Genomic DNA, 17017 nt, shown 5'->3' with positions numbered 1-17017 from the left:
TGTTACCAAACCAGGCCATGATGCAACCAGTCAGTAGGCTCTCTTCCATCCACTGTAGAAGTTCAAATGAGTATTTGTCAACATTTTGAATCTCCTCAATGTTTAAAGGAAGTTGATGAGCTTTCTTTGTAATTGCATCAGCGTGCTAGGCCCAGGACATATCTGTAATAATCTGTACCCTGCCTGGCTGTAGGAGCAAAGGTTAGGAGCTGAGATGGTCAGGCAGGGTGGGGAGAGAATTTCTAGGAATGTTAAGTTTAGTTTATTGCCACGTGTACCGATGTATAAGAAATAGCTTTTGTCGCGTGCTAACCAGTCAGCAGAAATACAATGCATGATTACAATCGAGCCATTCACAGTCTGCAGATATATGATAAGGGAATAACGTTTAATGCAAGGTAGGGCATCTAAGTTGGCATGGATGTGCTGGGCTGAAGGGCCTATTTCTGTGCTGTACAGCTCTATGACTGGACTTTGGTTTAGTTCCCCTGGCTTGCCTGTCCAGATCAAGGGTCACTCCCAAACGAGTCAACATTCAAGGCAAAGATGAGAAGTGATGTCTTTCATCCAGTGAATTGGCCCCCACAGCATTCTGTGGCAGAGAATTCCACAAATTCACAGCTTGCCTATCCATTATTCTTAAATTGTGACCCCTGGTTCTGGACTATTGAGGGAGTGCAGCATAGGTTTACAAGGTTAATTCCCAGGGTGGCAGGACTGCCATATGCTGAGAGAATGGAGCGGCTGGGCTTGTACACTCTGGAGTTTAGAAGGATGAGAGGGTATCTCATTGAAACATATAAGATTGTTAAGGGTTTGGACACGCTAGAGGCAGGGAACATGTTCCCGATGTTGGGGGAGTCCAGAACCAGGGGCCACAGTTTAAGAATAAGGGATAAGCATTTAGAACTGAGATGAGGAAACACTTTTTCTCACAGAGAGTAGTGAGTCTGTGGAATTCTCTGCCTCAGATGGCGGTGGAGGCTGGTTCTCTGGATACTTTCAAGAGAGCTAGATAGGGCTCTTAAAGATATCTGAGTCGGGGGATATGGGGAGAAGGCAGGAACGGGGTACTGATTGGGGATGATCAGCCATGATCACATTGAATGGCGGTGCTGGCTCGAAGGGCCAAATGGCCTACTCCTGCATCTATTGTCTATTGTCTCTCCCAACATTAGGAACATTTTTCCTGCACCTAGCCTGTCCAATCCTTTAAGAATTTTATGTTTCTATAAAATACCCTCTCATCCTTGTAAATTCCAGTGAATACCCAGAGACTGGAAACTCTGTCACCCTAGTGCATCCAATGCAGAAATCAGGAGACATTTGGATTGGGAGCATCAAACGAGGTGGGGATAAGCCAGGGGGGAAGATTGGTTATGATCCCATGGAACAAGTTGTGACCTATTGTTGGTTCTTGCGTTCTTAATCTTAACCTGAATAAACTCAGATTATTTGAGTGAATCAGAAATAGGTAGCAGGTTCATCCATCAAGTCATTAGATAGGCAAACAGCATGTTGGCCTTTCTAGTGAAATGGTTAGAGTTAGGGAGCTTCTTTCAGCTTCGGACGAAAGCTAAAATAAAACAATTCCTCCACGTTGATGACCTCGAAAAAATCATCCACACATTTATCTCCTCCCGCCTAGATTACTGCAACTCCCTTTTACACTGGCATCAGCCAATCTTCCCTGTCCCGCCTGCAACTGGTCCAAAACGCTGCAACGAGACTCCTGATGGGCACCGGAAACCTTTTCTATCCAAATGTATTTTAAACATTGCGATTGTACCCGCCTCCTTCAACAACCCCACTTAAAACCGGGAGAACAGACGTTAATTCCACCGTTGCCTTCAGTACACAGAGTCACCGGGTTAAGACCCTGGTCGCCAATCCCTGCCTCCACACCGCTCCTGTATCCGTTGTCTAATCATAATGCCCTCGTCAATAATTATATTGATAATAATCATATTGCAATCCTCCCAACAACCTTTAACGCGACCGTGTGACACACACACACAGACGCGGCCGGGCACACAGACACACACACAGACACACACAAATACACACACAAATACACAAACACACACACACACACACACACACACACACACACACACACACACACACACACACACACACACACACACACACACACACACACACACACACACACAGCTTGACCCTGTCCTTGCTGGTAATCCAGGTTCTGCCTCAGTTTCTGAAAATAGCCACGGATCGTGGGAATAAAACCCGTCCCTCGGGGTTTATCTACACAGAGTGGTGGGTGCCATGAATGTGCTGCCAGGGGTGGCGCAGCAGGCATTTTTAAGGCACGTGGATATGCAGGGAACGGATGGATGTGGATGTCATGCAGGTAAAAGAGATCTGAAGAAGGGTCTCGACCTGAAACGTCACCTATTCCTTCTCTCCAGAGATGCCGCCTAACCTGCTGAGTTACTTCAGCATTTTGTGTCCGCCGAGATTAGTTTAACTTGCTATCATGTTCGGCAAGCACATTTGGGCTGAGGGGCCTTTTCCTGTGCTGTAATTCTACAAAGAACCGGTGAAGTCCGAAATAAAACAGAAAATGCGGTTCGGGCAGCATTCGTACAGAGAGAAAGAGAGGTAATGCTTCATAAAGGAGCTTGTAAAATGGCAAAGGTTACATTTCAATTGGGATTCCCGCGGAATGGGCAGTGCAGAATGGGGTTCCGCAAGACCAGGTGCTGGGACCCCAGTTGTTTACAATATATATTAATGATTTAAACATCTCCAAGTTTACAGATGACACAAAGCTGGGTGGCAGTGTGAACTGCGATGAAGATGCTATGAGGCTGCAGGGTGACTTGGATAGGTTGGGTGAGTGGGCAGATGCATGGCAGATGCAATTTAATGTGGATACATATCTACTTTGGTGGCAAGAACAGGAAGGCAGGTTACTATCTGGATGTTGTCAGATTAGGAAAGGGGGGGGGGGTGCAACGAGACCTGGGTGTGCTTGTGCATCAGTCACTGAAAGTAAGCATGCAGGTACAGCTGGCAGTGAAGAAAGCCTTCATTGCGAGAGGATTTGAGTTTCGGAGCAAGGAAGTCCTACTGCAGTTGTACAGGGTCCTTGTGAGACCACACCTGGACTATTGTGTGCAAATGTGGTCTCCTAATTTAAGGAAGGACATTATTGCTATTGAGGGAGTGCAGCGTAGGTTCACCAGGTTAATTCCCGGGATGGCGGGACTGTCATATGATGAAAGAATGGGTCGACTGGGTTTGTATTCACTGGAATTTAGAAGGATGAGAGGATATCTTATAGAAACATATACAATTCTTAAAGGATTGGACAGGCGAGATGCAGGAAAAATGTTCCTGATGTTGGGGGGAGTCCAGAACCAGGGGTCACAGTTTAAGAATAAGGGGAAGGCCATTTTAGTCTGAGATGAGGAAAAACTTCACCCAGAGAGTTGTGAATCTGTGGAATTCTCTGCCACAGAAAGCAGTGGAGGCCAATTCACTGGATCTTTTCAAGAGAGGGTTAGATTTAGCTCTTAGGGCTAAAGGAATCAAGGGATATGGGGGGAAAGCAGGAACGGGGTACTGATTTTGGATGATCAGCCATGATCAATTGAATGGCGGTGCTGGCTCGAAGGGCCGAATAGCCTACTCCTGCACCTATTTTTCTATGTTTCTACTGAGGGATCGCCGCACTGTGGGAGGGGCAGTACCGAGAATATCCGCAGGCATTTACTTTACAAATCCCACCCCGCTCTCGGGGTCCCGAGGGAACGGGCAGGTTAATGGAGATTTTTTTTTATCGCTAATGGATACAAGGAACAGCTCTAACTGGAGCCGCATCTAATGCATTGAATTATTTTAACATTGGCAATCAATCTTTTATGTGCGTCCTTGGCTCGGCTCCTGACACGGTGCATAAAGCTGTGGGACTGAGGTTGGTGCTGGTGGGTGGATGAAAGTGAGCAGAGGCTGGGAACCGTACAGTTGAGTCAGACGCGTACGAGGGGTGGGTTGGGCAGCACAGCGTCCACTCACTCGCTCACCGCTGTCGTGGAGAGTCCGAGCTCAGGTAAGTGGGTGCCTCGTCCACAGACACGTCCCCGGCCACCAATGACGGTACCCCCTGTCCCACACACCCTGTCTCAGTCCGGGTAGACACGCGGGAAGGGTGGGCGAGGAAAGAGGAACGGAATGTCCCCCTCCCCCCGCTGCCGCTGTGTGAACTAAGGAAGTTGTTGCGGTTTATGTTGCAGCTGCCAGGATTCAATTGCCGAGCCCTTAGGAAGTGTTTAAAAAACAACACCTCCAGTACATACAACATACTTGTGCGAGGTTGATGTTTAGACGGGTATTTGGGGTGGGGGGTGGGGGAGAGAGGGTTGTTGTTTCAGGAGGAGGGTGGTCGGAGGGGGTGGGAGGTGTTTTATGGATACGTATCCTGGTCTTCTGACTTTACACCGACTTATACCGGCAGTCTCTTCCCCGCGGGCTGGGAGGGCAGGTGTGGAGGGATAGCAGGAGGGGGTGGGTAGGGAGGGCAGGTGGGATGGGTAGGGAGGCCAAGGGGGGGAGGGGAAGGGGGGTAGATGGGGCATGGTGCTAATGCAAAAGTTGCATCACCACCACCACGGCCCCTCCCCCGGCGAGGGTAGCCTGAGGGGAGGGAGGCTGAGATGGGAGTGGAGAGAGGGAGTGGGTCAGGGGGGGAGAGAAGGAGTGGGTTGTGGAGGGAGGGGGGGAGAGCGAGGGATAGTGGGGAGGGGAGGGAGTGTTTGGGGAGGGGGGGGGGGAGAGGGAATGTGGGAGAGGAGGGAGGGAGGGATAGTGCGTGGGGGAGAGAAGGAGGGAGGGATGGTGCGGGGGGGGGGAGAGAAGGGAGGGAGGGGGGTAGGGACGGGGGGGGGGGAGTGTTTAAACTCGGGGCGTTGAGCTGAGAGGGATCTGGGGAATGGCCGAGTCTAGGTTAATCCGCTCAGTAATCTACCAGCCACCAACTCCCACCAACGCTGCCTTACAGCACGGAAACAGGCCCTTCGGCCCGACTCGTCCATGCCGACCAAGATGTTCCACCTAAACTATTCCCATTCAGCTGTGTTTGACCCTTGCCCTCTGAACCTTTCCTATCCAAATGTATTTTAAACATTGCGATTGTACCCGCCTCCTTCAACAACCCCACTTAAAACCGGGAGAACAGACGTTAATTCCACCGTTGCCTTCAGTACACAGAGTCACCGGGTTAAGACCCTGGTCGCCAATCCCTGCCTCCACACCGCTCCTGTATCCGTTGTCTGATCATAATGTCCTCGTCAATAATTATATTGATAATAATCATATTGCAATCCTGACACAACCTTTAACGCGACCGTGTGACTGTCCCACACACAGACGCGGCCGGGCCGGGCTACACACACACACACACACAGGCAGCGTGACCCTGTCCTTGCTGGTAATCCAGGTTCTGTCTCAGTTTCTGAAAATAGCCACGGATCGCGGGAATAAAACCCGGAGCGGCTCAGAGCCCGCGGTCAGAGTGGGAGAGAGAGCGGGGAGTACCGAGCAGACCGAGAGACGGGCAGTGAGAGCACCGGGATAGAGAGAGAGCGGGGGGTAGTACCGAGCACACCGGGTGGACCGGGAGAGAGAGAGAGCGGGTGAAGCACCGGGATAGAGAGAGAGAGAGAGCGGGGAAGTAACCGGGCGGAACGGGAGACGGAGCGAGAATGTCCGGGACAGGTAAGGACAGGGTCGGCCGCTGAGATCGGTCTGTGCCTCTCGGTGTGGGGACCGCAGAGATTGCTGCCTTGCTGTGGCGCCCCTCCCGTCCCCCCCACGACCTCCGGGGCAGATCCGCGCAGGGTCCGGGACAGAGGTTCACTGTGCGGGTCCCCGAGGATCTGCTGCGGGAGGGAGATGGGGGGGGCACAGGCAAGGGACGGAGGATGGGGAGTGAGGAGGGGCGAGAGGGATGAGGAGGGGAGGAGGGAAATGAATGAGAGGGGGCGCGGTGGAGAGTGGAAAAAGAGGGGATAAAGTGAAGAGGGGAATGGCAATGCGGGGTTGGGGAAAGGGGCAGAGAGAAGTGAGTGGGAGGGAGGGAGGGGAGAGGCGGGGGGGGGGGGGAGAGGCGGGGGGGGGGGGAAGGAGAGGCGGTGGGGGAGGGGAATGGAGAGGCGTGGGGGGGGCATGGAGAGGCGGGGGGTTGTGGGGGGGGGGATATGAGAGGCGGGGGAGGAGAGGAGCGGGTGGGAATGGAGCGTGCGGGGGAGGGATGGGGGAATGGAGAGGCGGGGGGGTGAGGGGGGAATGGAGAGGCGGGGGAGGGAGGGAGGAATGGAGGATGGCGGGGGGTGGGGGAGGGGGGGGATATGGAGACGGCGGGGGGGGAGGGGGGAATGGAGAGGCGGGAGGGGGAGGGGAGAATGGAGAGGCGGGAGGGGGAGGGGAGAGGCGGGGGGGGTGGAGAGGCGGGGGGAATGGAGAGGCGGGAGGGGGAGGGGAGAATGGAGAGGGGAGAATGGAGAGGCGGAGGGGAGGGAGGTATGGTGAGGTGGAAGCGGAGTCAAAGAGGGGAATGGAGTGGGACAGATTGCATTTGGACTGAGTCCAACGCTGCCTCTCCCCATGTATCTCGTTCCCTGAAAGCGGTGTCGCGGGTAGATAGGATAGTGAAGAGGGTTTATGGCTCGCTGGCCTTCATCAATCAGGGGGTATTGAGTGTAGAAGTGGGGACGTTGCCGTTGTACAAAACGTTGGCGAGGCCACACTTTGAGCACTCTGTGATAGGAAGGATGTCATTCAGCTGGAAATAATGCAGTAAATGTTTACGAGGATGTTGCCAGGACTCCGGGGCCTGGCCCTTTGGGAGAGGAATGAGTGGTGTTGCATTTTGGAAAGACTAACATGGATTGGACCTTCCGGACTGTGGAGAGAGAGCGGGGCAGTGGGATTTGCGTGGGATTGAGACAGGGCTGTGGGGAGAGCGCGGGACCGAGGAATTCGTGTGGGTTTGACGCGGTCGTGGGGAGAGGGTAGGGATTAATGCTGGGTTTGTGGGGAGAGAATGGAGCAGTGAGATTAGTGTGGGATTGATGCAGCATTGTGGGGTTAGTGTGATTTCTTCTTTCGTGTGGCGTGCACAGCCTAAAGTTGTTGGACAATTTATTCTATTTGATCTTCGGTTTGTGCAAGTCGAGTTGATTGCATTAGTCAAAACAGGGCGGATCACGTGAAGGTTGCAAACTTCCACCCCTGCCCCACCCACAGTGCGGCAGTACATCTCCGATCCCGATCAGTGTGCTAATATATGGGACGCCAGTTGCTGGAAACTTGAGCAAAACAAGTAAGCGCTTGGGGGGAGGGGGAAGACTCTGCGGGTCGGGCAACGTCTGTGGTGGGAACGGACAGACAATGCTTGAGGTCGGGACCCTTCTGGTTCTGAGTAAAACTGCCTGATGAGGGATCCCTTTGTGCAGGGTTCTAGGATGTGCGGTATTTTTTTCTGTCGAGGGGTAACTGATTTATAAGTCCGAGGTTTAGTGTAATCGCGTAAACACTGAAGTTTTGTTAAAGTTTCTGAACTGTTGACTGTCCAAAACCGTCCTGCCGCCAACTGCGGGAGGAATGTTTTCTGCAGTAACAGGTTTAAAAATACTGTCGCTTAACAATCGAGATGAAAATGTGACTGTGGCAATAAATAGAAACGGAATGGTGTTGGGGTCAGACAGCACGGACTCTGAACAGCCAGGAGGTCTCGTCAAAAGTGAATTTACTTCCTGACTGATTGATGCTGGCGATCTAACATCTGAATCGTAGCATAACAACTAAATCAGCCCCTATTAACAGACTCCTGCCGATGATATGGTATGGTATAGGAAAGAACTGCTGATGCTGGTTTAAATCGAAGGTAGACACAAAATGCTGGAGTAACTCAGCGGGACAGGCAGCATCTCTGGAGAGAAGGAATGGGTGACGTTTCGGGTCAGAAGCAGGGTCACGACCCGAAATTTCACCCATTCCTTCTCGCCAGATATGCTGCCTGTCCCGCTGAGTTATTCCAGCATTTTGTGACTACATATGGTATGGTATGCTTGCTTTCATCGGTCTGGGCACTGAGTATAAGAATCAGGCAGTCATGTTGCAGGTTTACTTGCCTTTGGTTTAGGCCGGATTTGGAGCACTGTATGCAGTTTCGGTGTGCCCATTACAGGAAGGATGTGGAGACGTTGGAGAGTGTGCAGATGCAGTTTACAATGGTGCGGCCTAGATTGGTGGGGGTATTGTTTTCTCTGGATTGTGGGAGGCTGAGGGGAGAGTTGATAGCAGTATTGTATCTAAAATGATGAAAGGCACAGTAGATATGGTACACTGTACACTGTTTCAAGACTAGAGGGCATAATTTTAAGATCAGAGGGCGAAAGTTTAAAGGAGATGTGTGGGACAAGTTTTCTTTTGTACCGAGGGTGGTGAGTGTGTGGAATAAACTGCCAGAGGTGGTAGTGGAGGCAGATATGATAGTGGTGCTTATCTTCTTCTTGCGTATGGCGCGCCCAGCCTAAACTGCAATTTTGTGTACCTTGTTCTATTTGATCTTGTTTGTGCACATCGGGTTGATTGCATTATCGAAACAGGGTGGACCACGTGAAGGTTGCAATCTCCCGCCGCAGTGGTGCTTATGAGGCTTTTAGCTAGGACAGCCACAAGGAGATGCAGGGAATAGAGGGATATGGGTCATGTTGTGCAGGCGGAGGAGATTAGTTTAACGTGGCATCATATTTGACACGGCCAGGGCGGGATGAAGTCCTGCACTGTTCTGTGTTTTGGGAAGATGTTGTCAGTCTGGCGAAGAGGTGTTTGATGTGGAATGGAGTCTGAGCAGATGTAGGTGAATTCTGACCTCTCCAAAACACCCTGCTTGGTTCACAAGATGTCCTAGTCCGTCGCATGCCCTTAGTGCCTCATCACAGGACAGGCGAGGGGCGCCAATGTGGAAAGTATGGAGTCACATACAGACCAGGCCAGTTGAGGACACAGTCTACTCTCCTGTTTAGTGTCGCTACACCAGGTAGGATTTCACAACTGGTCAATGTGAAGCAGTCCAGTCCTTATTTAAAGCAAAGATAGACACAAAATGCTGGAGTAACTCAGCTGGGCAGGCAGCACCTCTGGAGAGAAGGAATGGGTGACGTTTCGGGTCGAGACCCTGCTTCAGAAACGTCACCCATTCCTTCTCTTCAGAGATGCTGCCCGTCCCGCTGAGTCACTCCAGCATTTTGTGTCTATCTTTGAATTAAACCAGCATTTGCAGTTCTTTCCTACACCTTATTTTAATCAGACCCATTTAATCTGCATTCTGCGGGTTGAGTCCATGCTCAGATCCATCAGTAAAAACACAAAGTGCTGGAGGAACTCAGCAGGTCAGGCAGCATCAGTGAAGGGAATGACATGGTCAGATGACGTTTCGGGTCGAGACCCTTCTTCAGACTGATGGAGTAGAGGGGAGGAAATGGAGCACATGAAACTGAGATGTTACAGCTCTACCAAACTCTGATCTGGCCACGTTTGTGTACAGTCAGCATGCCCCATGACAGAAAGGATGAGGAGGCTTTGGAGAGGGTGCAGAAGGGTTTTCCCTCCATGCTTGCCTGACCCAATGAGTTCCTCCAGAACTTTGCGTTTCACTCCAAATTTCTACATCCACATTCTCCCGTGTCACCTGACCAATGTTTACTGTAGTTTAGAGATACAGCGTGGAAACAGGCCCTTCAGCCCACCAAGTCCATGCCGACCATCGATCACATGAACACTAGTTCTATCCTACACACCAAGGACAATTTAGAAATTTTACCAAAGCCAATTCATCTACAAACCTGCAGGTCATTGGAGTGTGGGAGGAAATCAAAGCCCCCTGGAGAAACCTCATGTGGTCACAATGAGAACGTACAAACTCTGCACAGGCAGCACCCATAGTCAGGATCGAACCCGGGTCTCTGGCGTTGTAAGGCCATGGCCCCACCTATAATGGGGTGACCAGAACCACACGCAATACTGCAAATACGGCCCAACCACGGTCCTATGAAGCCGTAATATCTCAATTTTAAAGCAACTTTGAACACATCCTGAGACTTGTGGGTGATCGTTCCACACTGCATGAAGGAATCTTCTCCCATGTTACCCATGGAGGAACAATGACTCCAATATAAACCATAATCATTTTTGTTCCCTCCCTATCCCCAGCTGTAGAGATGCCGCGTCTTTTCCCCAAGGCCGCTCAGACGGAGGAGGATGAACAAGTACGGATTATTGCGGAGAAGGTGTTTGCTTCAGCTATCCGAGAGGAGGACACCAAAGATGTACTGTCGATGTTCGACATCGCGGAGGATTGCCCCATCGGTAAACAGGAGGCGCAGGAGAGGGAGCTGCAGAGAGAGATCGCCGAACAGCTGTCGGAGATGTCAGCCATAAGGTTTGTCTGCGTCCTTTGGGGCGGAGAGCTCCCAGTCAGACCCATCCCACTCTGGGACTGTGCCTGTTTACCCCCTAACAACCCCCCCCCCCACCCACCCTCTCCTGTAATCCCTTCCAGCCTTTACACCCCTCCCACACCTGGAACCCCTTCAGCCCCTACCCCCCCCCCCCCCCCCCCCCCCCACTTGCCCCCCCCCCCCCCCCATCCCTGGAATCTCGTCCTCACCCCTGGGACCCCTGATGCCCCTGCACCCCTCCCCAATCACTGGAGCCGTGCCCTCCATACTGCTGTAATCCCATCCCTGCCGTCCTCTCCAGCTCCTACACTGCTCCCTTCCTTGTAAACCCCTCCACAGCCACACTACTCCCCATCCCTGTCACACCATCTGCCCCTAAACCCCTTCCTCCTCCTTGTAACCTACACCCCGACACCTCTCCCTATCTCTATAGCCCCAACAGCCTCTACACCCCTCCCCGCTCTACAATCCCTTGCCCTCCCCTTGCTCTGACTGTAACTCTTTTAATTTTTTAATTTTTTTTAATTTTTATTTATTAGAAGTAAAGTACATTACAATAATACAAGCCAAATATAACTGAATACATTTCTTGTACCACTTCATTTTTTAAGCTTTAAAAAGAGAGAAAGGTAAAGAAGGTGAGATAGAATCGTGAGTGTGTGAAAAAGTGATACAAAAAATAGACCCATAGGCACGAAGTTAGAGAAAAAAGTTAAGAAGTAAGACATAGAAAAGAAAAGAGAGAAAAAGAAACAAAAGCTATGTTAAAAGTAGAAAACAGAGCTGGAAGGGATATACCAACTTTGTATTTTACCTCCCCCCTCACCAGGTCCTGAAACCATTTCTTTTCAGAGTTCTGTTGCACCTTATACTTGTAGTAAGTCAATAAATGCAGACCAAGTCTTTTGGAAGTGGTCTGGTCTGCCTGCTAGGAGGAGTCTCATATCTTCCAGGTGTAAACATATTTGAAATCCACATATTTATTGTTGGTATAGGGGCATCTGTAACTCTTTATAACCCTGATATCCATCCCAGTTTCCGTAATGCCCTACACACCACCTGTCCCTGCAAACCCCTTTGGCCCCGACACTCCCACCTGTCTCGGCAGCCTCTTCTGGCCCCTGCACCCCTCTAACTTTATAACCCCGTCCACCGCTAGAATCCTCCTCATCCCTCTAGCCCCCTACACCACTCCTTATCTCTGTAGCTCTCTCCGGACTCCACAACCTCTTGCCACAGAAGGTTGTAGAGGCCAAGTAGGTGGATATTTTAAGGCAGAGATAGATAGATTCTTGATTAGCACAGGTGTCAGGGGTTATGGGGAGAAAGCAGGAGAATGGGGTTAGGAGGGAGAGGTAGATCAGTCATGATCGAATGACGGAATAGACTTGATGGGCTGAATGGCCTAATTCTACTCTTATTCCTTCTGGCCCCTCCCCAGTGGAACACAGGGCCAGTGGAAGAACCAGAGGGAGGGATGATGGATGGGTGGTAGTGTGGTCCCGGAGTAGTGGTGGGTGGAGAGAGCGGTTGGAGGGGGTGGTTGCCCTGATCTTCGCCGATGTAGCGGAGGCCACGTGGACACGTTGTCGCCATGATCTCATTGTCCTGATTTGGCTCCACAGGAAGAAGAGTCTCCGCCTGATCCGATCCCATTCGCTGTCCTTGCAGATCTCAACGTTCGATGGGGTGCTCTCATTGGTCTCTCCGGCCACGACGCCACAGAAGCCCAGTCAGAATGTTCCTCCGCAGGGTTTGCCGCAGCCCTGTGAAGTCCCTGAGTTTCAACGAGTGACCATCAGTGGGGATTACTGTGCTGGGGTGAGGGCCCAACTCAACACCTGAACCTGCAGAGGCCCCAGAGTAGACTCACAATGGGGTCCCCTGCACTGGAGGGCTTGAGCTGGCAGGAGAGTCGTAGGTAGAGTCACAGAGAAACGGGTCTTTGCCAAAGATAGACACAAAACGCTGGAGTGTCTCAGGAGGACAGGCAGCATCTCTGGAGAGAAGAAATAGGTGATGTTTTGGGTCAAGACGCTTCTTCAGACAGATAGGACACTTTGTCAATGCTGACCATCGTGCCTATCTATACTGTAGGGCGGAACAGTGGCACAGCTGGTAGAGGTGCTGCCTCATAGTGCCAGAGACCCGGGTTCAATCCTGACCTTGGCTGCTGCCTGTGTGGAGTTTGCACATGGGTTTCCTCAAGGTTCTCCGGTTTCTTCCCACATCCCAAAGGCGTGATGGTTTGCAGGTTAATTGGCCTCTGTAAATTGGCCCCTATTGTGTAGGGATTGGATGAGAAAGCACGATAACATTGACCGAGTGTGGACAGGCGATCGATGGTCAGAGCGGACGTGGCGGGCCGAAGGGCCTGTTTCCATGCTACATTAGTAAAACTAAAACAAAACAATATCCCACATATTAGCCTGCATTAATACCATATACATCTAGCCCTAGACAGACCAGTCATATTTAGATATTTTCCCTGGAGAATAGGAGGCTGAGGAGTGACCTGACAGAGGTTTATAAAATGGAGGGTGACGCAGATTGAGTGAGCAGCTAGTCTGTTTCCCATGGTGGGGGTGGGGTGTCTGAAACCCGAAGGTGGAGTGTGAGAGGGCGGAGGTTTAAAGGTAGAGCTGCCAGGGATGATGGCGGAGGCAGAACCAGTAACAACATTGCAGACATGTCGGGACAGGTACCTGAAGGGGCATGGTGATCGGCATTGGCGAGTTGTCTCTACTGAACAATTCTGTCTCCATCTATGACTCTCCAAATCTTTGCCTCTCCCTACCACTGTAATGCCCCTGTCCCACTTAGGAAACCTGAACGGAAACCTCTGGAGACTTTGCGCCCCGCCCAAGGTTTCCGTGCGGTTCCCAGAGGTTTTTGTCAGTCTCCCTACCTCCTTCCTCTACCTGCAACCTCCGGCAACCACCTGCAACCTCCGGGAACCGCACGGAAACCTTGGGTGGGGCGCAAAGTCTCCAGAGGTTTCCGTTCAGGTTTCCTAAGTGGGACGGGGGCATAATAAGTAACAATCCATCCTACAGTCCAGAACTCTATGGGCCAGGGGAGGAGGGGCAGGGATAGGGGTGTGGGGGGGAGGGGGCAGAGACAGGGAGGAGGGGGTTCAGGGGAAGGAGAGGTAGGGACGGGGTTGGGGCCGGGGGTGGGGTAAGGGGGAGGTGCTGAGATGATGGGGGAGGACGAGTTGTCAATGAGTTTTTCTCGTGGGAGGGCAGGTTGGGATGGTGGGGTGAGGGAGTACTGCGGAGACACCCAGGGTTTACAGCGGTTCTTCCTGATGTCTACTCCAGATAACCGTGGACGACTATGAACATGCAGCGAAGGGGCTGATAAAAGCTTTGTTCATTCGGGAGAAATATATGCGCCTGGCCTACCAGACCTTCCCCAGAATAACGGGACAGTACATGCGCTCCACCAAAAATGGCCAGTGGCTGGAGGAAGACGAGGTCTTGCCCGGTAAGTCAACAGAATTGTGCTGTGGGGGAGAGTGTGTGCAGCAGATCGTTTTGGGAAGTCAACCAGGGCAGGACCTTTCCCAGTGAACGGTTGGTCCCTGGGGAGTGTCTTTGAGCAGAGGGATCCAGGAGTTCAGGTACATGGTTCCATGAGAGTGGCATCGCAAGTAGATACCTTGGTGAAGAAGGCTTTTGTCACCCTGGCCTTTATTAGTCGGGGATCTGAGTATACAAGTTAGGATGTCATGTTACAGTTGTGAGATGGGAACATTGGGAGGTCGGGATGAGAAGGTGGTGGATCCATTGCAGAGCGGGCGGGCACGGCAAACAGCTGGCTTTCTGCCCGATCACCTTTCCCAGATGTTTGCAGCTGGCTGTGCGGTAGGAAGCAGGTGATTGTGAACGGCCGATGAAAGGAGTATCCGAGGTCACCCTCTCCATCATTGGGGAGAACACGAGTTGCTCTCAGCCCCACTCCCTCAGGAGCAGCTGCGTCGCCCTATCCTACAGCACAACTGGCCGGACAGAGGAACAGGAGGAGGCCACTCAGCCCTTCTATCCCACCCTTACATCCTTGTACCTGTACCTCGACACCATTTCCCTACTGGCTCATCCTTTGATCCCAGCCCAGTGACTTCCCACTGGATTGTGGGCTGAGGAAAGGGGGACGGGAGTGGGTGCCTGCACCAGCCTCTTGGGCAAAGGGTTCTGACCCAGGGTTGCTTCACAACCTGAAACGTTTACAATCTCAGAGATGGTGTCTGAGGGCAAAGTGTCTCCATCTAGCATTTAGAATATAGAACATTCTTCCAGTACAGCATATACTATGCCCATAGTGTCTGTGCCTGATAATGAAGCCAAGATAAACATGTCCATTCCTGCATGTAATCCATATCCCTCCATTCCTTGCTAAATATGTGCCCAGCAAAAAGCATCACTAGTACATGTCCACCTCCACCTGTGGCAGCATGTTCCAGGCACCCGCCAAAAAAATACTTGCTCCACACATCTCCTTTAAACACACTTCCTCTATACCATGATGCTCTGCCCTCCAAGCATTGACATTTCCACCCAAGGGAAAAATGGTTCTGATTGTCTACGATTCTCATACCTTTCAGTACGTCCCTCAACTTCCGACATTCCAGAGCAAAAATAACATTTTGTTCAACCTGTTATTTTAGTTAATATCCTCCAATCCAGGCATCATTATGAATACCTCTTCTGCACCCTCTCCATAGCCACCACACCCTTGTTGTCATGGGGTTACCCGAATTGTACACAGTGCCCATTATTTTCATTTTTCTTCTGTGCTCCATAAAAGGCTTCATCCACATTTGAGGCCCGGGTGAGATCACCTCTTGGGTTGGGTGCACAGCGGGGCCTGGCCATTGTGTGATGAATTAGAGCCTCCGATGGTCCCAGTGTTCCGTAATCCCAAACCCATGGCTCCGGTTTCAGATCCCAGCGGGCTGCAATTTATGGGAATGATTGCGAGCTGAAGCCGTGCTTATCATTGTGCCAGAGACCTTCGTTCGACCCTGACTACAGGTGCTGGCTGCGTGGATTTTGTACGTTATCGCCTCGTGACAGCGTGGGTTTTCTCCGGGTGCTCCGGTTTCCTCCCACACTCCAAAGATGTATGGGTTTGGAGGTTAATTGGCTTCGGCAGAAATGTATAAATTGTCCCTAGTGTGCAGGATAGTGTTGGTGTACTGGGTGATCATGGGTCAGTGCGGACTCAATGGGCCGAAGGGCCTGTTTCCGCGCTGTATCTCTAAACTCTGAAGGCTGGACGTCTGTGGAAGTGTCTAACTGCTCCATGCTCCCCTGGGCCAGTCATCCACCCACCTCCCAGGGACGGGGAGGATCCGTACGACCTCAGCGACGCTCCGGAGAACCTGGAGTACGTGACGAAGATGAAGGAAGGCGTAATCGTTGTTTACGAGAGTAATGAGATGCTGAAGCAGGGAGAGCCTAAAAACCTCCCGTACCCTGACCTGGAGACCTTCACACTGGACCTGAGCCACGTGTTGGCGCTGATTGCTGACGGCCCCACGTAAGTGACATCTCCACGCCCATGGCCGCTTGTCTGGGTGCTCGACGTCCCAATGGTGTTGGCTCCTCATTGCCACATGTACCGACATACCGTGAAAACCTTCCCCATCCCCCTCTCTTTACCCCAGCCACCTCCCCTCTCTGCTCTCGTCCCTGGAGCAGGGTCCTGACACCGAACGTCGACCTCTCCTTCCTCCTCGGATGCTGCTTGGCCCGTTGAGTCCCACCAGCAAGTTGTTCGTTGGCACAGACGTCGGCGTTTGTTGTGTCCCCGCCTTGTCACCGAGTCTGGTGTTGACCTGGTCCCGTTGTTTTCCCTGGGACCTGCCCTCCATTCTCGGCAGGTTCTGGGGACGGGAGCCTTGTAGTCCGCGACTACTGCCCGCCGATCGTGAGACGGTGGCTGGTTCACCGCGGGTGGGTGCAGAGACCCCCCGCCCCCGGCTGATGGCGCAATAATCTGGTGGTAAAACACTCATCGAGGAGTGGGAGGAAAATGTGTGTTACCCAGAGAGTGGTGGTGATGGCCAGAAGGACCCAGGGGCTGATTGGTGAGAGGGGAAGCTGCAGGTATTGGGTTTAATACTGTCATGTACCGAGATACAGTGAAACATTTGCATGCTATCCAGTCAAGTCAGAGTACAATCAAGCCATGTACAAATATAACAGGTACTGCACAGAGAAAAAGACCAGAGTGCAGAATATAGTGTTACAGCGTTGTAGCGTAACTGTGGCAGAGGAAACTCTCGCAGTGAGATAGGTTGGGCTTCTATGGCCAAGCTAAGTTGACATACTTGTTTTGCAATAATGTTGTGGTTTTATTTTAATTTATTGAGCCTTTTTTTTTTTGTTTATTGTGTTACCTGTGAGTATTGTGGTTACAGACCTGTTAAACTGCAGCAATTAAGAATTTCATTGTTCTGTTTTCAGTCCATGTGATATTTTAAACACTCATTACATTTTTAACAACTATGGACTTGAATC

At 51.5% G+C, this 17017-nt stretch overlaps 1 protein-coding gene across 2 annotated transcripts in view; it reads left to right on the top strand.

The window, feature by feature from the left end:
- Positions 1-4005: 4005 nt before the first annotated feature.
- Positions 4006-17017, top strand: part of ampd3 (adenosine monophosphate deaminase 3) — a 34118-nt gene continuing 21106 nt past the window's right edge. Inside the window, exons 1-5 of one of the 2 annotated variants that reach the window (XM_033038868.1) lie at positions 4006-4078; positions 10231-10471; positions 12116-12311; positions 13814-13979; positions 15815-16034. In XM_033038868.1, coding sequence (XP_032894759.1) covers positions 10251-10471; positions 12116-12311; positions 13814-13979; positions 15815-16034 — 803 coding nt within the window. In that variant the 5' untranslated portion in view covers positions 4006-4078; positions 10231-10250. Of the gene's footprint in view, positions 4079-5418; positions 5743-10230; positions 10472-12115; positions 12312-13813; positions 13980-15814; positions 16035-17017 lie in introns of those variants that run through there. The other variant, XM_033038867.1, reaches the window with a different exon arrangement.

The sequence above is a fragment of the Amblyraja radiata genome, chromosome 20, assembly GCF_010909765.2.
Source record: "Amblyraja radiata isolate CabotCenter1 chromosome 20, sAmbRad1.1.pri, whole genome shotgun sequence".
Lineage (NCBI taxonomy): Eukaryota > Metazoa > Chordata > Chondrichthyes > Rajiformes > Rajidae > Amblyraja > Amblyraja radiata.
This window is presented reverse-complemented; position numbering and strand designations above follow the sequence as displayed.